General features: G+C 34.1%; 1 protein-coding gene across 1 annotated transcript in view; it reads left to right on the top strand.

Moving 5' to 3' along the window:
- The window catches only part of LOC150102616 (uncharacterized), a 234,723-nt gene that overhangs the window by 168,614 nt on the left and 41,181 nt on the right, over positions 1-24,928 (top strand). The window contains exon 13 of the mRNA XM_090398679.1: positions 10,475-10,572. Coding sequence (XP_090254805.1) covers positions 10,475-10,572 — 98 coding nt within the window. The remainder of the gene's footprint in view (positions 1-10,474; positions 10,573-24,928) is intronic.

The raw sequence follows: 24,928 nt of genomic DNA, 5'->3' as shown, positions 1-24,928 counted from the left end.
TTTAAATGTTCTTCTCAGGTAATATGCCTTAAAAGTTGTGATAATGCCCCTGGTCCACAGGTTGTATGAGAGAAGTTGTATTTAGCAGTAAAAATATCACTTTAATGTTCTCACAGAATGAATTAAGAGAAGTAGGGTGACCAGGTACATTGTCTAAAATAAGCTGATCTTTAAAATCAAGATTATTTCGTTTGCAAAAATTCCCAGCTGTTGGACAAAAATAACTTGTGAACCATCTTTTGAATAAAGCTTGAGTAATCCGTGCTTTCTTGTTAGTTTTCCAAATAACAGGGATGGAAGCTTGATTAATGCCTTTGAGGGTCCTAGTATTTTGTGCCTTATAAAGTACCATGGGCTTTAACTTTAGATCACCTTCGGCATTGCCACCTAATGGAAGAGTCATTCTGTCTCCTTTGCGATTTCATAACCAGCCTATTTCTCTGATTCACTTTCAAAAAAAAAAGACTGGTTTCATCAACATTAAATATTTGTTGGTCACAATTTTCTTCAAAATATCTGGATAATTTGTGGCTTCTTATCTGTACTTGCAGCTTCATCTGTGATTCGAACATTATGTGGGCTATTTCTCTTTTTGAAATGCTCAAACCACCCCAACACTAGCATGGAATTCTTATTTTCCATCATTGATAGTGTTAAATTGTGGATGAAAATATTTGGGAATTATAATATTTCATTCACATTTAACATAATTTGCCATAACTTAAGCAAGACTTGTAAATATCATTTGTTGTTAGTCTCTTGCTTATAAATTATTATTCATATAATTACTTTGAGTTTGTTTATTATTGTTTAATTATATAATTTTGGGATATGTATTAGTAATGAAAGGACTATGTGTTAAACTGTCATTCAATTTATTTTATTTATTCCTGTGTTAATATTATAAGAAACTGTGCATATATATTATAAGAATTTGTATTTATCATATTTAAATGTATTTTATGTGAACTACAGATTATTTTTTTTTTATTTGTTATTGCTGAAAGAGAATGTAAATGTGTGGAATTCTGCTGATGTGATTTGATTGGTTACAGTCAGAGAACCGAGTTGTTTTTAGTTAGTGCGTGCTTAGAACGTGAACGGCCATGTATATGGAGAGAGGCCAGTAGGATGTAAGCTGAACTGGTTAGAACTGGATTTTGGGCGGGAAAGAATGAGCATATTTGATTGGAAAACGAAAGTAAAGAAAGAAGCGTTCAGGACAGCAAGGAGTTAACTGGTGGCAGTAAGGGGATTTGGAAATGCCGTAAATCGATTAAGAAAGGGTCGGGAATTAATAGGCAATTCGGAATATTTCTACGGAATCCTAATATTACAACGAATTCCAAATGTTTTGAGGAAGAATAGCGCAAAGCTGAATTTAATGCATAGGAGAAAATAAGGAATTAGTAGATTACTTAAAACGAGTGCATCAAGACTTGTATAACTCTGTGTCTATAAATTCAGTTATTATAGCGAAAATTTAATTTGAATAGTGTTACTTCAAAGTAATAGTTAACTACAGTTTTAAGTGTGCCTATAGTGAATCCAATGTGTAAAAGGTGTAACCCGGTAAGAGCAGTCCTTTTTATATTTCAGCGTGAAGAAATAAATTAGTTCCGCCTGATATATCTTAACATTAACTGTGGCGTTCTACTAAAAATAGCTGAAGTATGGAGCTTTAAAGTGTTTCCCCATTGAAATGATAACTGCCTCATAATTAAATTAAGTGTTTGTTGACTAAGAGTGAATTAGAGAATTCTACTTTAAGAATAATAATTACTGTAAAATTCTGGAACATTGAACTGTGTGAACCATTTTCAATTATTCGGAAGAATATAGAATTGACAGCTGAATGTTCGATGCCTAATGTATTATGTTTGTTATGAATATTTGAACTAAGTTGATGTATAAAAGAATTGAATTATCTCATTGAATAGAGACAAGTTGTTTAAGGCGGTAAAGATAAGATTGATAAACCAACAAAAATGGAACAGTCAGTTAGGTAGGACATTCCAACAATAGCTCTTTCTTTCAAGGTTGCAAAGAGACGATACTTTTGATTTAATAAGGCCATTGCTTATAAAAGAAAGAAGTCTCTCTAATTCAATCATGATAACAGTATTTAAATGTTGAAGAATAAGAACTGTAAAAATTTAACTTTAATCTTTAAACCAAACAGAGTGGCCACTAGTGACTCACAGATATTTTGAATATTGTTCAAATAGATTATCTTGCTTAGAAAATTATGCTTAAATGTACATGTTTTATAACCCTGTATTAAATGTTTGTTTGATTGATTTTTCTTCGTTGCACTGCTCATAAAATTTATTCAAACCTTGTGGAAGCCTTATATGATATTAGTAACCTTGGCCTGTAAAAGAAGATTATATAAATGTAGTTGAAGGTTGATTCCTCTATATTGTTTAGACTAATCTGAATATAGGGTGGTGCAGTATAATATAAATTTCTTTATATTCAGATGAGCATCAATCAACAACGAAGAGAAACGGAATTTAAGGCGGTAAAGATAAGATTGATAAACCAACAAAAATGGAAGTCAGTTAGGTAGGACGTTCCAACAATAGCTCTTTCTTTCAAGGTTGCAAAGAGACAGTGCTTTTGATTTAATAAGGCCATTGCTTAGCAAGATCCATTTTTGTTTACAATCTTTGATCCACTTAGAAAGAAGTCTCTCTAATTCAATCATTATAATACTTTGATTTCAAATGGTCTGCATGCATGATGAACTTGAAGCTTTGCCTTGCCTTTCTCTTTGTATTCAGCAGCTTTGCAAAATTGCTCTTATAGTTGATTCACCCATTCTTGTCCTATTTTTGCTCTGGACTCACCTTGTTCATTTTTCCTCTATTTCAAGTTTTTCTTCCATTGAGATTACTTTTTGAATCTTTTTCACACTTCCACTTTTTTGTTCACTAATTCTTTTACTCATAATTAAAGGTTGGGAAAATACTTTAATAAAAAAAGTAAGGAAAACAATTGCAAAGCAGGCACAAGATATGATCAACAAAATGCTACATAATTAGCAGACAACATAAAGTTTGGCGGTAAATTTGGAACATAGTGTACATGGAAATAGTGTAGTGCAGTACTGTATAATAACTTTGTGAAATGTTTTAAATTGGTAACTAAATTATTTCATCTTGGTGAGTAATTTTTTAAAATAGTTGCATTAATTGAATTTGGGTATAGAAAAAAATGAAGTACTAATTGAAAACGCAGTAATCAGAGATGCATTAATCAAGGGATTGCTGTACTTGCAGAATGATTTCATTAGGCTGGAACTGCTCATATAGATCACAAACAATAAATAAACTAACAACAAAACATCAGTCATAATTAGCTATGTATTTAACTGAAGTGATACTGTGTAGAAATATAAAGATTATTATAACTATTATTTTATTTTTATTTTTTTTTTGATTCTCAATGATTCTCTAGGACAGGATTGTTTTTATAATTTCTAAATTAGGTTTTGCTGGCTCAAGATGTTCTTATCTAGCAACACTTAACATAATGTTTGCAATTTCTGCACACACAGTTTTGTAGACAGAAAAAATAAAATTAAAATAAAAATCTTGTGAAATATGGTTCTTGGTTCACTTTACCCTCCAAGACTTGTCTTAATCAACATTTATATGGAATGAAAAAGGAGGAAGTTATCTGATAACTTAAATATAAAATATCTGGATACAAAATATTACTTTATAATAACAGTCCCTTGTCAATTACAAATCAATATGTTTAAGACTGGTTTTGTCGGGGAGGGGAATGTACCAAGAACCATATTTCATGAAGTTTTTTATTTTTTCTGTCTATAAAACTGCATATGTGCAGAAATTGCAAGCATTATATTAAGTGTTGCTGGATAAGAGCATCTTGAGCCAGCAAAACTTAATGTGCTTAAAGCAATGTACTATGCATTATGGGAAACTAAGGCAATGATGTGAAGTCATTAGCCTCTGTATACAAGTAGTCTAGTAATGTGCTTAAGCAAAGGTTGTTAGATCTGAAACAGGCGACCTTTCTATATGACGTCACCATTCCAGAGTCTAACAGAAATTAACCATAATTTGAGCATACTTATCATTTAGCACAGTGTAACTATGTTTTTGAAGGAAATAACATCTTGCAAACTAAATTTAGAACTGTTTAAAATAAAGTTAATGTAAGCTATATATCAAATGTAACTAAGTCAATAAAAGGGGCAATTGTAAGAGTAATTTTCAGTAATGTTCTACAAGTAAAAGAATGCAAATTATTCAGCAAGATAGTGCAAAGGTTGCCCAAACGCTACAAGAGCATCATAAGTGCCTGTGGGTGTTACATCTGAGAAAATTTCATGATGCATACATTCCCGGAATTAGAAAGCCCCGTATGAGGATCGGTGAGGTCACCCAGTCGGGGACCAATCAGCAGGACAATACGAGAAATCAAACTCAGAAAGGTGGCGCTCTTGGGGAGCGTATAAAACCCGCAACACCGAATTGAACCCCCCCCCCCCCCCCCCGTTTTGTTTGTTCCTGTATTCTCACTGTGTGCTACAAGTGTTCATCGTGATTCAGTTCTTATTTTTAAGAGCTGACCTTCGAGAAATTCCAGCATGGCACCGCCACAGAGCACGACAAATTGAACGTAGGCCGTCAATGAGAAGAAGCGTTGATGTAAATCCATAGCAAAGAAACAGCGCCCAATTCAGGAAGAGCACGTGAATCCCACGTGGCGGTACAATCAAGATAGCCAGAATTCCGAAAGATAGAAGGACGGAGAGAAATCGAAACAGTGTAGATAAGTACTTTCAGTGTTCTAGGCCCTTTTTGAGAAATTGACTAACAGTACGGAAAATAGTGTATTTTGAGTTTGTGATAAAAGGAAGTGTGAAGAATTGAAATTCATGTGAAATTTTCATTTTTGAAATTGAAATAACCCTATACCTTTGGGCTGAATTTTAAGAACTGTTAGTTTATTAGATATTTTGTCGTGACCCACTCGAGGAAAAATATTAATGTGCTAAATGCCTAGCTGGCCTAATGAGATGTAAACTAAAATGTCAAATAAGTTGAGAAAATTGAATTGTAAAGATTTAGAAATCAATGTTTATTTTTAAGAACGAGAGAGAGTGAGAGGAGAGTAAGAGTTTAACTTAGTATTAATAATTGTTTTGTTCCTGTATTATATTTAATAATGAATCCATTAAAATTGTTTGATACCTTTCATGTTTGTATTTTTGACCATGTTGACTGACACTTCATAAAATTACGAACCTGTGATCATATATGTGCGTGGGGATATCCCAATTAAGAGAGAAAAGGGGCACGACTGCAAATAAACTAGAAAACCTAAGGCTTCTGAATTTTAGTAAATGATATTAGTAGCACCTGATACCCTATAACTATCCTTAGGCTGAGTTTAACTCTACCCTTAAGGTCCAGGCTGGTGCAGTAAATAAATTTGCCTGAGTGAATAAGGATAGCTTATAGTGATCAGGGAACAGGTATTTCTGGGGGCCTAAAATTGAGAAATTTGCTAGATAAGCGATAAGATCACATATTCAAGTAAGATGGACAACTTAGGGATACATGGTCAAAGATAGCGGATAGAAGCCAAAGTATATATAAGAAAGTAAATCATGCAAAGAATAATATAAAGGGATAAATATAAAAGATATAACAATGAGCAAGGGTAGAAACGTAACAATGGCGCAGACCTGATGACAAAGACAATAACAAAGTAAAAATCTGCAAAAACTCACCCCTAGAATACTTTCAGGTTAGCAGATTAGCATATGGATTTTCATTGTATTATTATATTAATTTATATTTCAACTGTCTTATATAGTATGGCAAAAATATATACACTGTTATTGTGATTTTTAGTTTAAATGGACATTATACAATTGAAGGAGATTAAAATTCTTCAGCTAGTAATTCTTCAAAATTATGAGCAAAGTAACAAAAGACTGACGTTAGAATAACTGATATCTCAATCAGTATCAGCATACCCTTTGGTTTGAAAGACTTGCATTTGATTCTTGTTTAGAACTTGAAAAAAGCTCTCCAGGACATGAAAAACTGAAAAGGCTTTTCAGCTGAGAGTGAGTTAGCCGGTCTGTTTTTGAGGTGGCAGGGTTTTCCTCTTGCAAAATAAGATTATTATTGGAAGAACACATTCATTTAACAGATATACAAACCTCACCCTTTTGTTACTTTGCTCGTAATTCTAAAGAATAACTAACTGAAGAATTAATATTTCATGAAGAATATTAGTATCTTTCAACTTAATAATGTCCATTTAAACCAAAAAATCATAACAGAAGTCACTTCATATATTTCTACCATACTAAATAAGACAGTTAAAATGTAACTTAATATAACAATACAATGAAAATCCATATGCTAATCTGCTGAAAGTATTCTCAGGGGAAGGGAGCAGAATTTTCTTTGCTTAAGCATACTAGCATTTTATTTTCTTATCAGCTTTGTAATTCACATGGTACTGTTATTACAAAGTAATTCAAAATAATATTTTGTGTATCCGGATATTTTATATGTAAGTAATCAAATAACTTCTTCCTATTTCATTCCATATAAATGTTGATTAAGACACGTATTAGGGGTTTTTTTTTTTGTCTGTCTGTCTATAAAACTGCATGTGCAGAAATTGCAAGCATTATGTTAAGTGTTGCTGGATAAGAACATCTTGAGCCAGCAAAACTTAATTTAGAACAGAAATTATAAAAATGATCATATCCTAAAGAATCATTTTTTAAAAAATGTAATAGTTATATAATTTTTATATTTCTTCATAGTAATATCATTCAGTATCACTTCAGTTAAGTACATACTCATTTTGACTAATGTTCTGTTGTTATCTTATTTATTGTTTGTGATATATTTGTTATTTATTGTTTTACATAATTATGACTGCCTCTCCACTTTAAATTTAAAAAAAAAAAAAAAAAAAAATCCTTATAAAGAAGTTACACATGCTCGTCTGAGAAGGCTTTAACAAACATCCATGCTTTAGGATTCAAACCCATAGCTTCTTGATTGGAGAGCAGGTGCACTACCCACTTTGTCAGCTAGGCTGGTTATACTATAAATTACGGATGCCAAGAAATTATATTCTTCATTTCATCTTTTATCTAAGTGTAAGCAAACAAAGTTTGCGCATATAGTCACTTCACGACTGGGCTACTTGTATATAGAGGCTAATGACTTCACATCGATTGCCTTAGTATCCCATAATACAATGCACATATCTTTACAGGCATGTATAATGTTATGCATTATGGAAAACTAATGCAGTTAATGTGAAGTCATTAGCCTATATATAAGTAGCCCATTCCTGAAGTTACTTCATGTGCAAACTCTGTTTGCTTACACTTAGATAAAGGATGAAACCAAGAGTATAATTTCTTGGCAGCAGGAACTATTACTTATTGTAAATTATAGATGCCAAGAAATTATATTACTACACTGGTGTCCAAAAGTTAAAGATGAAATACATTTTTACCTGTATATGAAAAAATTTTCATGACTATAGCCAAATGTGGATATAAATTTATTGCCAGATACTAATAAATTATATTACACAAAAATGTGTTATAAACTTCATACAAATTAAATTGCAATACATTTTTGGCAAAAGTCATAAATTTCCTAAGGACATACATAGTTAAAGAATTAATATTGAGTACTTAGAGAAAATTATGCGGAGACGCATTTCATTATGGAATATGTCCACCACGAACTGCTATACAGCTCTCACAACATTGTACCATGCTTAACACCAAGTGATTCAGGAGTTCTTCAGGCAAACTGGTCCAATCCTCTTTCAGAGCAAGGATAAGGCCTTGTTTTCTGGAGGAAAATTTTGAGTAGCAACACGGCTCCCTATTATGTCCCAAATGTGTTCTGTGTAGTTGAGATCTGGGGGAGCATGCTGACCACTCAATTCGATTAATATCCTCAGTCACCAGAAGTATCTCCACTGCTTGTGTACAATGTGGTTTGGCATTGTCATCCATAAAAATGAATTCTTTGCCTACAGCACCACGGAACAATCAAACATGATGTTGAACAACTTCGTTGCAATATCATTCACCAGTCATATCCCTTTTTTTCAGCACTTGTAACTCTGTATGTCCATGTGCCTCCCCACACCATTACTCCAGCCCCGTCATATCTATCCCTTTCAAGAACATTCTCACAATAGTAAAAAGTATCACTGTCATTCCAAATCGCATATAGTCTAGAATTGGAGGAAAAACTAAAACTCATCTGTAAAGAGTACATTAGCCCATTGGTGTCTTGTCTAATTTTTATGGATACAGCACCACTGAAAACGTGCTCTACGATGAGCTGTGGATAAAGAGACTCAACAGGCCTTTGAGTGTATAGGCCTACTTGTCACAGATGTGCTGCCACTGTTTATCGAGATATCCACATACCTGTGCTTGAATGGAGCTGATTTGCAAGGTGACCAGCTGTGGTGCATCAATTATATTTTCCTGTTATAACCAAAAATCTGTTATATCTTCTTCCTTACCATGTTATTTTATGATCTAAGAATTGTGTGCCTTTCCAGTGTTCTTTCGAATGTTTCCAGAGAGTATGATCAGAGAGGCCTGTGGTGAATTAAATGGATAAAGTTTGTGTTCTTTTCTAATATCCACGATGCATCTATTTCTGCAAGAAAAGTTACATGTATATTTAATTTCACATATACTTCTTTTGGAGAGATGGGGAGAGAGATCCTTGGATATTCTGAATAAATGTTTTAATTTTGTAAGAGGTTTAAATGTCATTTCGATTATGTACTTCTATAAATGTCAACTATTTTTTCAGAAAGATTTTTAATGCATGAGATATCCATTGTAGTTCTGATTTGAGTTCCTTATCATTGGAGAAAATTATCTCTCTCAAGGACTCAAGGCTAAAATGCAGTAACTTCACTTCCGGCAAAGAATTCACAAGATTCTTCCATAAAAGATTGCTCTAATATAAAGTGGCAGAAGTAATTATGAGGTTTAATAATTGAATATCAAAAATATGGATTTCTGATCAGCAGATGTAATGAATTTGATTGGTTTTTATTTTATTTTTCCCATCATAAGAGGTCAAGCTATGTAGGTTAAATTAGTCTTAGCTATTACCTAGAACAGTATGGTCCCAGTTGTTTTTAATGTAGTGTGTATATGTATACATTCTTAAAGATGACCTTAATATAAAGGTCAGAGCATGGAAAATAATGTAATTAGATTACATAAATTTAGATTTATGGAATATGTATATTAATTAGTATAATCATTTTATTAATATAATGAATGCTGTTTGTTTAATTACACCAAAAGAGCTTATTATATGGTTATGCCTATAATAAGTGCAAAAGAAGCAAAATGGAATATGAATGATAATAAATCAAACTTGCTAACAGTGAAACATTGTTATTACTCTTAGACTTCCATGGAGTCAAAAAAACTCATCGCTTGAGGCAAATACTGTTACACACAAAGTTCATCAAACCATGCTTTAAACTCACTCAGTATATTTGATGTATCAAATGACACTGTAATGTCATATGATACATTCCACTCGCCAACCACTCTTCATGCAAAGAACCTGCTCAACTCTTCTTATACAACTTCCAAGCATGTCCCCTTGTTCAACCCCTTTCTCCCATTCTACAAAAAATTTCTTCCACATTATCCTGATAAGTCTTCTATCAACTTAAATATCTCAATCATATCTTCTCTCTTCCTCTTTTTACAAGGCTTTGCAAACTGCATTCCCTCAATCTGTCCTCATATCCCACATCGCTAAGACCAGTTATAACCTTAGTCTTCTGTGGACCCTTTCCAATATATCCTTTTCACCATGAAAACCAGGAGACTAAATTTTTGCACAATAATCCATACAAGGTCTGATCAAGGCATTACACAAAGGAACCAGAACCTCTTTATTCTTACAAGTTAAGGTCCTCCATATCATTGCCATAAACTGATGTGATGTTATCAATTAAGGATGAAAATCATTCCTGTTCTCTAATGCAGTGCTTCCCAAACTTATGAATGTAAAGGCCTCTTTGGAAAAATTAAAATATTTCATGGCCCCATCGGAAAAAAAAATCGTAATACAGACGTGTTATTGTAATATTTATTGTATTTATATTCAATACAAAACATACACAGCGAATATTGCAAAAATCAAATGCAAATATTACATTTTTAGCATCTTACATACAGATTTGACATGGCATATTTAGTCTTAAAATATTTTAAATTTGTTTTCATTATTTCATGGCCCCCAAGGGGGCCGCAGCCCATAGTTTGGGAAGCACTGCTCTAATGCAAATACATTACATGGGAAAGTATTTATTCATTCAGCTTCCCTTTTATATATTAAGATTTACTGCAGGTTGCTTGTAACAAATACAATTATTGATTTTTCAGATGTATTCTTGTGGTTCGCTTGCTCCCAAAATGGGACGTGGAAGTAGCTGCGATCGAAAATTCCGTAGACCATCAGAGCCTTGGGAATTGGCAGATGGGTAGACCTTTTTTTAAGAATTTAAGCCTCTTTACCTATTTTTTATTTTAATTGTGAACATATCAGTTAACTCTTTGTAAACATTTTGCAAAAACTTTCATGTACATTTATGTAGGAGATGAAGAAAAACTACAACTTGAAAAAACATTGCTGTAGAAGTGAAAAAAATCATCTGAATTAGCATATGCTTTACAGAATACTCATCATTTTATAATTTAGCGAAGAAAGATCTAGAAAAGCATCATGCTCTATTATAACAAGAAAGCCAGTCTCCTTTGACTACCTAGAGTGTAGTCAGGCCATTTAGAATCAAGCGTATCACAATTAGATTTCATTAAGAGCATATTTTTCTGTTTATACTCAAGCCCAAAAGAGTTGTAAGCAAATTATCATCTCATCAGAAACTGATTTTGAAGATCCAAAAGAGAAAATTTGCATTATATCCAAAATGGCAGTTATACTTCCTTTTAATTTTTTCATTTCATTTATTTTTTGTTTATTGATTCCATAGATGAGAGGTCAGAAGACCTGTAAATAACAGTGCTTTGTCTGGCAAGTGATTAAGGAAGAAGGAATTTTTTTGCAGCTGGAAATTGGAATTGCATGCAAGAAACTTATTACTATTATTCTATGGTAGCTGATAATATTTATGGTCAGGGTAATTCTGGAGAACTGAAATTCTGTTATAACACCACCACAATAGACATGGGGGGAGGTTGCAACTTAGCAGATAGCATACCCACTCTTCTCCAATGGGCTGTAGGTTCAAATCTTACTACGAGTATGGGATGTTTGTGAATGTCTTTAGGTGGGTGGTGAATTTCTTTATCCAGTGTGACACTACTGTCCCACTTATTGGAAGCCTGAAGTAGCTTGACCGAACATTGAACATTAAAATGTTCAATGTTCGGTCTCCAGAATTTCTGGATTATTTAAAATAAAAAATGGAATACATATACAGGTATTCCTTGATTATTGCAATTAATTAATTCCTCAATGTTACTGAGTATATCAAAATCGCATTAATCAAATATAATAATCAATGGTAAAAATTATTCATCCATGATCGATTACTATATTAATAATTCGTTTTATATGGTAATAGGAAAGATAAAAAATGAATGTAAAGTAAATGTTTAATAAATGCTAGTACCTACATTAGTTATTGAATTTTTTTATCAAATAAAGTTATCAAGACAGTTTGGTTTTTTTTTCCCTATCAGCAAAATTCTACGGTAACAAGCAAAATGACTCTCTAGACCTCGGCAAACAAGCATTCTTCGATTGACATCTGGATCCATATCAATTATTTGTTGTCTAAGCAATTCTAAACTGTGAAATATTCCATCCAGATTTGATTTTTATCTCCTTTGGGACCATCTTCGCATTCTATTTGTTCATTGTCTTCATATGTGCGTTGTTCAATTTCAAGATCGTTGTCATTAAAATATTTTGAATTTGAATCCAATAATTCATTATTGGATTCAAATTTAACATCTTCTGCATCAAAACCAAGATCTTCAATTGCAACGATTTCTTCAACCACGTTGATCACAGGATTTTGAAAACCTAAGTCATTAGCACATTCTTCAAAAGGGTTTTCCGAACAGCTCTCACAGCTAGAAGATACTTGCTCCCACGAGTCATGAATGTTTTCAATTGCTTATTTAATGTTAAAATTTTTCCAAAATTCTAGGAGCCTAATCGCATTTCCTCCCATTGTTGTTTCTACTGCCTTTGAGGTCTTTTTAAGAAAATAGGCTTTGAAAGTTGCAATGATGTGCCATGTACATGGGTTGTAGCAATAATGTCATATTTGATGAAATTTTGGTAAATTTAAAGTAAATTTCGTTAATTAAAATTCTTGCCTCGTATATAAAGGGATTGTCGCAATTAATTTCGCCACGTTAATCAAATCCCGTGTTAAGCAAGGGATACCTGAATAAAATCTTAGCCCACCCATGGTACTAATGTTCTGTAGGTATACAAATTTTGTGGATGAATTATATTTAAATAAATTGGCTAAAGTCCTTAAAAAATACATAGGACGTTTTTCACTACACTCCCTAAAGTCCGTTCTAGCCATCTGAAGCCTATTCATCACAACCTGAAATATCCAGGTGTATATAAGTTATGGTGCGATTGTAATATTCCTTATTTTGGACAGACTAACAAATCTATTGAAATCTTTATATAGAAGAGCATAAGAGAGAGACATCTCCTATAAAAGATCACATGCATCTGCACTATTCAGTCATGTTCTTTTCTCAAACAATCCTCATGATGATCTACAGAGTCACTCAGGTTGCTGGGATAAATCCAAAAACATTTTTCGTTGCAGTGATGAGTTTGAGAGGAAAATCATGGAATCCAGGGAAATCCTCATTAATCCTGAACATTTGTACAGCAATTTGAGTTAAAACATCCCTGATAGCCATGCTGCAGTTGTTCAATACTGGCGTTCATGAGAACTCTCAAGCACGCATGCAACGAACAATAGCACATTAGATAGAATAACTTGAAAAATACAACATTTTTGTGTCAATTATGTGTTGCATTTTTTGCCTGTAATTCTCAGTTTTTTGTAAGTTCAATTTTTATTATTATGTTCTACATTTAGTGGATACCTGAAGAAGGCTGTAAAAGACTGAAACTAGTTGTATCATTCTCATTAAAACTTAATATTTTATCTCGGTTTAAAGTCTTTAAAATATACCATTACAACCGAGTAGAAGCTCAGGAATACACACACACACACACACACACACACACACACACACACACACATATTCATTTTTAATATTAACTGACTTAAAACCCGAGAATTAAAACAAAATGAGATTTATTTGAAAACGCAACATGTTTCGTCGAGATTGACTTCATCAGGCATTAAGAACATAGAAAGATATTAAAAGACACTGAAAATAACATTGAGACACTCTAAAGCCCAAACAATTATAAAGTTATAATATTCGACTGTGAATTACAGTTATTATGAACTTGAGCTATAGTCAGTGTTAAAGTTCTATTGTTGTACACTTGTGCGTATGTGGAACCACGCGATCTCCAATATCTGATAGTAGAGCTGAAAGAGTCAGGCAAATTATAGCTGAGATTATTGTTCATATGAAGCAGGTCCAAGGTGATTTCTTTTGACTCCACAATGCGGTGTTCCAACTCATCATGGCAAATGTGTAGGTTTGAAGTTATTGTCCAATTTATTTCATGTTGGCGGCTTTCTGGCATTTTTTATATATATATATATAGGTTGTAACCGAGAAATATATGGCACCCATTGCCAGAAACATTTACAACAGATCATAAACTAATACTTAAAAAATTCAGCTATATATATCTAAGGTTATGGAAACTAGGATTGGAATGCATTCATGGATCACTTTTAATTAAGCAGCAGTCCAAGGAATCATTTCCAAAATTAGGGCTGCTTTTTTTTTGAAATAAAAAAAAGCAGTCAATTTGACAATAAAAAAAAACGTGTATGTAAACATACAGAAAAATGAAAGCCTCTGGATTTCATTTTCTGTATGTTTATAGAAAATGATATAGATCAGGCCATTAATATCAGGGGTGGTTTGTGGTGACTAGGAAAATGATATTTATGCATTTTTATCATGAACTCAACATTATTAACTGTTCAACATTATTATGTTGCATGATAAAAATGCATTATCATGCATTTTATCATGCAACATAATAATGTTGAACAAATGGATGATCAGCAAGCAGATTGTCTCATTTTGGTAGAGTCTCTCACAGTCAACAGTTTGGATAATCCCCTCTGCTGAAATCATAAAAATCATCTCCCTGGTGATGATAATGCAATGTCACATTGATGCACATTACATTGAATGCTGACTATGTCAACATGATGTTAATGTACAGCAAGGCTCAGTGTATTGGAAGTGCTGCTCGTCAGTTGTACATAGTTTCCCACATTGTCCAACTCCATCACATATCTTGTTTGCCAGTGTGAATCAGCAGTTGCAGGAAACAGGTTCTTTTGATGCTAACAAACATGACTGTGGAGCTCCAAGGACTCCACATTTTAACTTTGAGGAGGAGGTGCTTTATCAGTTTAGAAGAACTCTTCTGTGAGTACCCATGGTATTGCACATGCGATTGGTGTCCCTCACTCTAGTGCTGGGCTTGCTCTGCATTCTGATCAGCTCCATCTCTTCTGGTATCAGGAAGTTTATGCAGTGGGCCCAACCAATTTATACTGCAGGTTGGGTTCTGTAGGTAGTTCAGTCAATGTTGTCTAGAAAAGCCTCAATTTCTAGAACTGATGCTCTTTGTCAGTGAAGCTTATTCATAGGGAAGGTATGTGAAATTGCCAAAACAGCCATATTTGGTCCAGGGGACAGCTCTCACATCACTCACTGCCATGGATTCCAGAACAAGTTTGTCATCAACATGTGGTGATGAGCTGATCAGACGATATCTTCTTCTACCCTGTTTGAACAGTCCCATGACATTCCTGCAAGAGACATTGACACAGTTGTTGGAAGATATGCCATTGCACATTAGGCAACACATGGGTTCAACACAATGGTGCACCACCATTCTTTTCACATGACATCCGATACTACCAGATGTCATTAGATTGGCTTAGATGACCCATGTAATTTACCTGTGTCTGATATTTATGTTCTTTGTAATGTGCACACAAAACGTTTTCGACCTGTACCATTCCAATAGTGGAAAATGGGTTGCTAATCAAAACCTGATCTACCCTAACCCCCACCACCACCCACCCACACACACACACACACACATGACCTAGAAGTTTGTAATGGGTATTCTGAAACATCTTGTATAGAAACTTTGCTGCATTTGGCATCGCATTTTGACAAGTCCAAGCAAATGATTAAGTCCATAATACCTGTAACTTAGGAACTCTTTCTGATTACTTACCTATTCATTTTTGAAGAGGACATTATTTCCTAAAGAGGTCACATGAGTATACTAGCACACTGGAGAAGCTCTTTTCTTAAGTCCCCCTTGTTGGTCTCTCTCAATGAGTTGTTAACTCCTTGAGATCTCTTGTACTACTACTACTATGTATAATAATATCAGAAACAGTAAACAGAATACTATCCAGGTACAATCTTAATAACTAAAGAACTTATTCAACTCCTCTAACAACGAATGTCTACCCGGGGCAGTCTCATGCACCCAAATTTGTTCAGGTTTGGGAAGTTTTTCAGAGCTGAGGCTGTTGTACTTGTATTTGCGGCAATGCAATAAAGTGGCCTTCTTCCAGCGTATTCTGTGATGGGGTGTCCAATGCATGGGCAGCAAGTCCTGAGTGGCTGTATTGGTGGAACTGAATGCAGTCCTTGTGTTTGGATATCCTGATATTGGCTGTTTGGCCATAGTAGTACAGTTTACAACTGCAAGGGACCTGGTACACTCCAGGTAGGTCTGGTGAAAGTGTCTGGTCTTTGGTGGAATGGATAAGAGATGCTAGTTTCTTATGTGGTTTGTAACTAGTTGTGAGGTCATATTTTCTTAGGATTTTTCTTAATTTTTCAGATGTACCCTGGATATATAGAATGATGATAGATTTAGAGTAATCTTTGCTATGAACTGGGGGGGGGGTTAACTGGTTTTAATTTTTTTGGGGGGGGGTTGTAGCCAAGTTTAGTAGTTAGGGCATTGTTATCTGAACTGATTAATTTTGCCCTCTTATATAGGGTTTTTATAATCTTATATTGTTGTAAAGGGGAGGGGGTGGTGACTGTTGGTGAATGTATCTACCTGTATGTGTAGGTTTTCTGTACCTACCTTGTTGTGTCAATTATGTTTGATTGCTGGCATAAGTCTTGAATGTTACACATATTAATTATTTCTAAATGTCATTTAGGATCCATTCATGGTTTCTATTTAGTGTGCCTTTTGTGTGAAGACGAAGACTCCTTGAAGTACTTCTCTTCTAAGTAAGGCATGGAGGAATGGTTGACAATTTACCATGTGATGTTCTTTGAGGAAATGTGCTGAAAATTGCTTTTTTTTTTTTCATCCCTTTTATTTTCAACATTTCTTACATGTTCCTTTTTTACATAAGTCAAAATGGAGACGTTTAGATGAACACAGAAGCTTGTATACTGCAAGATATTTATAAAATGGATTTTTGTCTTTAGGGGAACATAGGAAACTTAGTAAGGTTCCTTACAGCTAATTTAGTTAACTTGTTTGAAGGCTGTTCTGATGACACTGATTTTAATATTTGGGCTGTTTTTTTTTTAAGTGTTGCCAATGTGTGATAAGGTTACTGCGCCTTTGTAATTAAAAAATAAATAAATAAATATATCATCATCAAATTCCTGCCGTGTACAGGATATGATAGTACTACATGAAAAATTTACATCATTACTAACTTCCTATCTACGATTTTCCTCCAAATCAGTCTGTTACTTGTCAAGACCCCAACATTATCAGATCTTATATTTCTATCATCTAAGGCACTTTGTACTGTATCAATCCACCTATATCTTGGTCTTCCTCTGGGTCATTTTTCTGCCAACCTGGCAGAGAACACTTGTTTTGCTAATCTTTCCTTCCCAATTCTGTTTAAGTGACCATACCAAGATTAGCTCTGCTAACACATTCCTGGATGCTGACAATGTCAAGTTCTTTCCTAATATCCTCGTTTTTAATATGATATTGCGATTGATGCCATCTGTTCATGCCTCTAATCTTTCTCAGGACTCTCATATCTGCGGTCTCTAGTCTTTGGTCAAGTGTTTTACTTCTGACCCAACTCTCAGATCCATAAGTTAAAACTGGTTTGAACACTGTCTTGTATACAGCTAATTTAGTGTTCTGGCTAATTTCTCTCTTATTCCATATGAATTTATTCAATTGACTTCCTACCATACCAGCTTTGTTGATTCTGTTGTCTATTTCCATATTTAATTTACCATCTTCACTAAAAATCGTGCCTAAGTAGCTGAAATGTTTTACTTGTTCCACAGGTTCTCCATTCACAACACAGTTGACATTTTCAACGATCCTACCTATTTTAATTGTCTTTGTCTTTTTATTGCTGACCTTTATACCATATCTATTACAACAGTTATTCAATTTAGTCAGGGAATCTTGCAAACTTGTAGCGGATTTATTTAGAAGTATAACATTGTCAATTTCAGTATAAAGAGCTGACATTAACATCTCCAATTCTGATATCATGTTTAATACCACTTTCCTTCATAATGTGATCCATATAGATAATGAACAACAGAAGGGATAATGTACATCCTTGTCTCACACCAGATTTAACATTAAACCAATTTCCTTCAATTCTAACTGCTGACTTACTACTCAAATAAAGACTAAAGTATTGCTTGATATAATGCCTCATTGACACCATATAACTGTATTAAATTGAATAGTTTCTCTTGGCACCTTGTCATATGCCTTTTCCAGATTGACAAAACTTAAATACAGATCTTTGTTATATTTATTCCCATACTTTCTCCACTATTTGTCGTAATGTGAAATCTGATCCTGACAGTCTGTATTTGACCTTAATCCAGCTTGTTCTTCACCAAGCTTTTCTTCCACAATTTTTCTCAACCATTTCTCAAGTATACTTGCATATATCTTGCCAGGAACACTCAATAGGGATATTCCTCTGTAATTCTCACATTCAGTTTTATTTCTCTTTTTATATATAGGTACTATGAGAGCTCTACTCCAATCATTGGGAATTCGTCCCTCTGTCCAGGCATTCTGAACTATGTAGTGCAGCCACTGTAAGACTTTTATACCACCATACTTCAGCATTTCTGGTCGAATATCATCTACTCCTGCTGCCTTTCCACATTTCAAGCTTTTGGTGGCTTTTTTTTTTTGCTTCAAGTATGGATATGTATTCCTGACTGTATGCCTGTTGAGTGTTTTTTACCACTGTGCTATCACTGCTTGTTTCATATAGCAATTTTTTGAAGTAATTACTCCATCCTTCAAGGATATCTTTTTCTCCCGTTTTCATGTCACCTTTATCATCTCTAACTCCTGTTACAGCACTCTTTCCTCCATTCCTAAGCTTCTTCAACAATCTCCAGAATATCTTACCACCTTCTTGATATTTATTTTCTATGTTCTTGCCAAAGTCCTCCCATGACTTTGGCACTGTCTCTTTAACTTCCTGTGTCCACCATGGAGTTCTGATTTTTCTATCCTTGCAGACAACCTCACCACATGCCTATCTGGCTCAATCAATCAGGGTTTTCTTCAAGGCCACTGAATCTCCAAGGTTTGGTTCCTGTTCTCGAACTCTTTCATTTTTTTTTTCAATAATTTTTGTGTTATTTATTCTATAGTTCATATCTGAGAGCTGCTCAATATTCAAAACTGATTATAAGAAAAGAAAAACTTCAAATCCTATTTAATAATCCATCCCCCCTCCAAATAAGGTTACTAAATAAACTTTTATTATCTGATGAACCATCCAGTGATAACCCAGAAATTAATTACAAAGGCACCAGTATCCTTTTTATATGTTGGCAACACTTATAAAATAGAAAAGAAAGCTCAGATATTAAAATCAGACATGGGATTTTTCTTATGTTTTGCTCTGCCATACAGTAATGAAACTTTCATCTGATGTACCTTGCTTGTGACAGTATGAGGCATGGACTCCCTCGTGATATATTCAAGAAGGCTGATGTAGGATTTGGTTTGAAGATGCTATACAAGAACATCTGTGCCAAGGTCTACATCTGTTTCTGTGAATTTCTGAGCCTATTGTTATGCATAAAGGAGCTTGGTAAGGTTGTTGTTTAAGCCCTTCTTTATTCAAGATTTCTATAGATTTAGAATCTTTCTTGAAAAAGATGACTTATGGCCAGAACAGATGTGCTATTCCTATGATCTTCAAGCAAAGCAAGGCTGTCTCATATGCCAGTGATGTAGTAGTTTGAATTCCAAGAATTGCACTCCATCTGTCTTCTTTGGCATGCTGCAACAATCCATGTGTTAGCAATCTCTGTGCAAATCCGTAGAAGCTGAAATTGAAATTTTTTGGCAATTTGAACATAGCTTATCTTCCTTTTGATCTATTGCCACTTAACAATCCAAGGAGACCTTTCATGTCCAGTCTAGATTTGTCCATTATTGAGGCAAGACCACTTTAGTCCTGTCCCAATAAGCAGACGCCAGACACTCCCTCCCCCCCCCACTGGCTTAGCTGTAGCAAAGTATAGAGTATCTGATGTGTTTCATTTAGGTCCTATCCTATCCTTATTTACACTTACCTACACATCTTACCGTGTAGGCATTCGGAACTGAAATCCTAAGAAATAGGTTCGTTACTCCTTATTCCTGGAAGTGTCCTATGTCTATAAAAGTGTGTGTTCACAGGGGCCGTTAGCCTGTTTTGGGAGACGAAAAACCCAAGTTTCTCAGTGAAAAACCCTCTACCTCCATATGTGACCAGCTAACTCACTTTTCGTTGAAAGAGACCAGATAATGGTTCCTCACTTCACTGACTGGAATCGAACCCAGGTCTTTCCAATAAAAGGATTTCATCTATACTGACTGAGCTATGGAGGCTCTTTTCGTTCAGATATACACCATAGTTTTTATTTTTTTTTTTTTTATTAAGTGACTTATATATAGTAAATAATCTTAATAAAAAAAAATTGTAAAGAAACAGGGTAAATCAAATTCATATTCCTTCTTCACTTCCCCCCTCCATTTACACAGAATTTAATTTAATGTATAATTAAATTCATTTGTCTTTCTCTCCATAAAAAGAATTGATGTTTGTTATGTAATTCAGTTTGTAAAATGTAAGAATGATTTGTAAACTTAGTTTTGGTTATGTTTTCCTAATTTTAGCAATGTTGCAAAATGGGAAAAAATGACAAATGCATGGAGCTAACAATGTACTAAGTTTGAAGCTGGTGCACATGCATGCACAGAGAAGAATAGTGGATAACCCATATGTGTATTACAGGTAGTCATTTTGGCAGAAGAGAGGGTTATAGGAATATATTCAGAGACATGGATTTATCCGGAAGTATTAATTTCTTTTAATTTATGTACGACCATGAGAGGATAATTTAGGAGCCGGCCTTGAATATAGTTTTGTTCTAAGGCATAACAGTAGCCCAAAGTTTGGATAAAGCAAGTTCCAGCACAAGGTATGTCTACTCTTTGTCAATGGATGGAATCAAGAAAAGCAGATGGAATTAAATATAAAAAAAAAAGCAGAAAGTTCTGTGCTTCTTCTAAATAGTGTTCTTTGTGATAGTATGTGTATTACAAAATACTGAAGACAAGAAGAAGACTATTATTCAGTAAAGGATAAGAATGAATACATGTAATGAAGATTGTATTTAGAGAACTGTAGGGCAAACAGTTTTCACTCTAATTGTCTTCATATGTTCAACTTTCTGGAGTAAGGTGTAATGTTCCTGAGAATTATTTATACTCAAGTTAACGAGGTAGGATGTGTTCCTTATTTTGTAAAGGGTTAACTTTGTAATTAGAGTGAATAGATTTTGTATTGGAATTGTATTAAAATACAATAGTTTCATTCCTAGAGGATTACTAAAGGAACATGTTTTATTTGTTTGTCATTTACTTACTATAGTAATGACTATAGCTACATTTTGGAAAATTATGGAGATGACTATCGTGTTGGAGTAAAACTTTAGTTTAATATAAACCAAAATAAATGCTCGACGTTTCTACCTTCATATCAAGATCATCATCTGGAGCATACACAATATATACACAGAGACAAGCTGCACTACAATCTACATGGTTTGCTAAAGTTACTGACTAACCATTACAACAATTTTTTTATTGTTTTTATATTTTTATTTTATTTTATTTTTTTTTCACCAGAGGTCAGGCCAATAATTGTTGTAACGGTTGGTCAGTAACTTTAGCAAACCATGTAGATTGTAGTGCAGCTTGTCTCTGTATATATTGTCTATGCTCCAGATGATGACCTTGATATGAAGGTCGAAACGTCGAGTGTGTATTTTGGTTGATATTAAACTAAAGTTTTACTCCAACGCTGTAGTTGTCTCCATAATCTTCCAAAATGTATTCTGATCACTGTGTAAGCATGAAAGAAGGGTAAAGACTACAGTTCTTTCATCCTAGAGAGGATTAGTCAAGGAATTTGTTTCCTTTATTTTGTTTGTTTGTTTGTTTGAATTTAAATTTCAAATGGACGAGTCTGAGAGAGAATATGTTTTTCTATTATAGTTTTCTTAATGAAAATATTTATGTTTGTATAGTTATTTAAATAAACGCTATTTTTTTTGTTGTTGTTTGTTTGTTTGTTTTTTACATTACAATTTCTCTTGTCTTATTTTAAAGATAAGTGAATATAATATGTATGGGGAAAACTAGTATAATTTTAAAAGTAGATGAACATATTGGAAGGAAACCAAAGATATTTAAATAATACTCATGGTATGAGCCTAACTTAATATGGGAAGAACCCATATGTGGTAATTTAAATGTAAATAAACAAACAGATCAGTGAACAAATGAAAGGGTTTACTGATCATTTATGTTAACAAGGACAGCCATTGTCCCTATGTTATATTACACCAGTTAACATAACTAATAAATATCAGACTCAAGAAGGACCTGCATAGTCAATTAATCCAAGTTTTCTGAACCATTTGTAACATGATATATTCAAAGATTCTTGCTTCCTCATCTCATATATTTCTATTTTGAAATATCAGAATGCATGAGGAAACTCAGTCTCAAACAATATTACTGGCATCTAACTAGATATTTTCTTGTTGCTTTCTGTTTGGGATCATGGACCATATTAGTTGTAGTGCAGAGATGTTGCATAGATGGTACAATCTGTATATAATTTGACAATGCAATTTTTAGCTGATGATATTAAGTAATGATTAAACTCCAAATAGGTACTATTTTGCAGAATTTGGTCATGGTATACGAGGATGGTCTGAAAAGTTCTCAGCCTCGACCATAGACGACAACACTACCAGCAAGATTTTTTTTTTTTTTCAGTTCGTACATCTGTCATAAGCATCCATTTGAAATTACAAGTCATTCTATCAAGTAGTTGTTTTATTCAGCTGTCTGAAGCAAAAGTATTGTCTGTATCCCTTTAAATGGATAAAATTGAATATCGTGTGGTTATAAAATTCTTTCTAAAAGAAGGTTTAATGCCAAAAGAAATTCATTCGAAGTTCATAAAAGTTTATGGGCACTTTTCTCCTTCATTTTTGACAATTAAGAAATGGGCTGCCGAGTTTAAACATGGCGTACCAACCTTGAAGATGATACATGTGAAGGACGTCCAAAAAGTGTAACAACACCAGAAATCATTGATCAAGTGCACGATATGGTATTGGATGACTGGCGAGTCAAAGTGTGCGAAATTGCTAAGACTATAGACATTTCAAAAGAACGTGTAGGATATATTTTGCATGAAGAATTGCAAATGAAAAAGCTTTGAAAAAGATGGGTGCTGCGCTTGCTCACAGCAGATCAAAAATGCACTCACATGAAAATCTCCGAACAATGCCAACAGCATTTTAACAAAAATGAAACTGATTTTGTGCATTGATTTATTACTATGGATGAGACTTGGATTCACCATTACACACCGGAAACCAAACAGCTGTCGAAACAGTGGACAGAAGCTGGTTGTTCAGTGCTATAAAAGAAAAAGTCTGTTCCATCAGGAGGAAAAGGTCATGGCATCGGTGTTTGGGATGCTAAAGGTATTTTGTTTATTAATTATCTTGAAAGGGGTAAAACAATAACTGGGGAATATTATTTCAATCTTTTAACCCAGAGTAGATGAAAAAATTTGTGAGAAAAGACCTGGTTTGTAGAAGAAAAAATTCATCTTTCATCAGGACAAATGCACCTGCCCACAACGGTGTTTTGGCTATGGGAAAATTAAGGGATCTGCACTTGGAACATCCACCCTATTCCCCAGATTTGGCTCCCTCTGACTTCTGTCTCTTCCCAAAACTAAAACTTTTCCTCGCTGGTCAGCATTTTTTCTTTGAATCAAGAGGTGATTGCAGCTGTAGAGGGGTATTTTACAGATCTTACTGAGAACCACTACAGGGACGGGATAATGGTGCTGGAGCATCTCTGGAATAATTGTATTAGTCTTAAGGGAGATTATGTTAAAAAAAAAAAATTCTGACATTATAAATTTGTTTGTTTTTTTTCATTGTTAGGCTGGGAACTTTTCAGACCGCCCTCATACTAATATCAGACAACTGGTTGATACCTTTCAGTGAATAATAAATTCATGTATTTAGCACGGTAGTAGAGTAATCTATAGTATATGATGCTCTGGCAGTACAGTGTACTATGACTATAGCAAACTCTATTATTAACGTGTGGTAGATCAGAAGGGAGAAAGAAAGAGTGAAAAGGAAAAGCATAAGAGTGTGATAAATTGGGAGAAAAGAGAAAGTATTGTATAGTGATTCGATGATAAGGGGTATACTTAATGAAAAAGTGATGAATGCCTGTTTCCCAGGTGCAAAGATAGAGCATGTTAGTGAAGCTGAAAGTTCACAGAAGAAAGAAGTGAAAAGGTTAATTGTTTTGACAGGCACAAATAACTCGAAAGGCAAGAGATATGCAATTACAAAGAATATGAAAGAATTGTTGGAAGGAGCAAAAATGAAGAGTAAGAAAGTAAAAATTGCTAGTCTGCTGCTTCAGTATGATAGGACAGAATTGAGAAGAAAGGCCATGATTGCTAATGTGTCAATGAGACGATTGTGTAGCGCAGTTTATAGATGTGAATTTGATGGCCGAAAGGACCTGTATATGCTTGATGGACTGCACTTGATGGAGTTAAATGCTTGGAGAAAGTATTGTTTAATGAGAGTTTGGAAGTGTAAAACTAGAGATATTAGGGAGGAAGTAATCAAGCATGTATCTGATCACCTCTAGAACAAATGTGTGTGAGTTCAGAAATGACTGTGAGGAAATAGCCAACTCTGGGATAGATGAGTATGAGTGCAGAATGATTGTGAAGAGCTGGGTACAGTGTCCCCAGGCTTCAAATCTGAATGGGCAAGTAATGACATTGCGTAAGGGTAACTATAGGCCTAATGGGATGTCGAAATGCATGTACATGAATGTCCGAAGTATTAGAAATAAAGGTGGCAAATTTCTGGCACTGATCAGCTCAACTTGGCCCAAAATTATTGACACTAATGAGCTGGTTGTTAGAGAATGATGTAGTTACAGGGATAGAATGAAACAAATGTTGTATTTTCAGGGAAGATAGAGGAAATAGAGTGGGGGGGTGGGGTATTCTTAATGATAGCTGAAGAACTTAAACCAGT

Source organism: Typopeltis vanoorti, chromosome 10 (genome assembly GCF_054136105.1).
Source record: "Typopeltis vanoorti isolate ZY-2024b chromosome 10, IOZ_Tvanoo_1.0, whole genome shotgun sequence".
Taxonomy (NCBI): Eukaryota; Metazoa; Arthropoda; class Arachnida; order Uropygi; family Thelyphonidae; genus Typopeltis; species Typopeltis vanoorti.
This window is presented reverse-complemented; position numbering and strand designations above follow the sequence as displayed.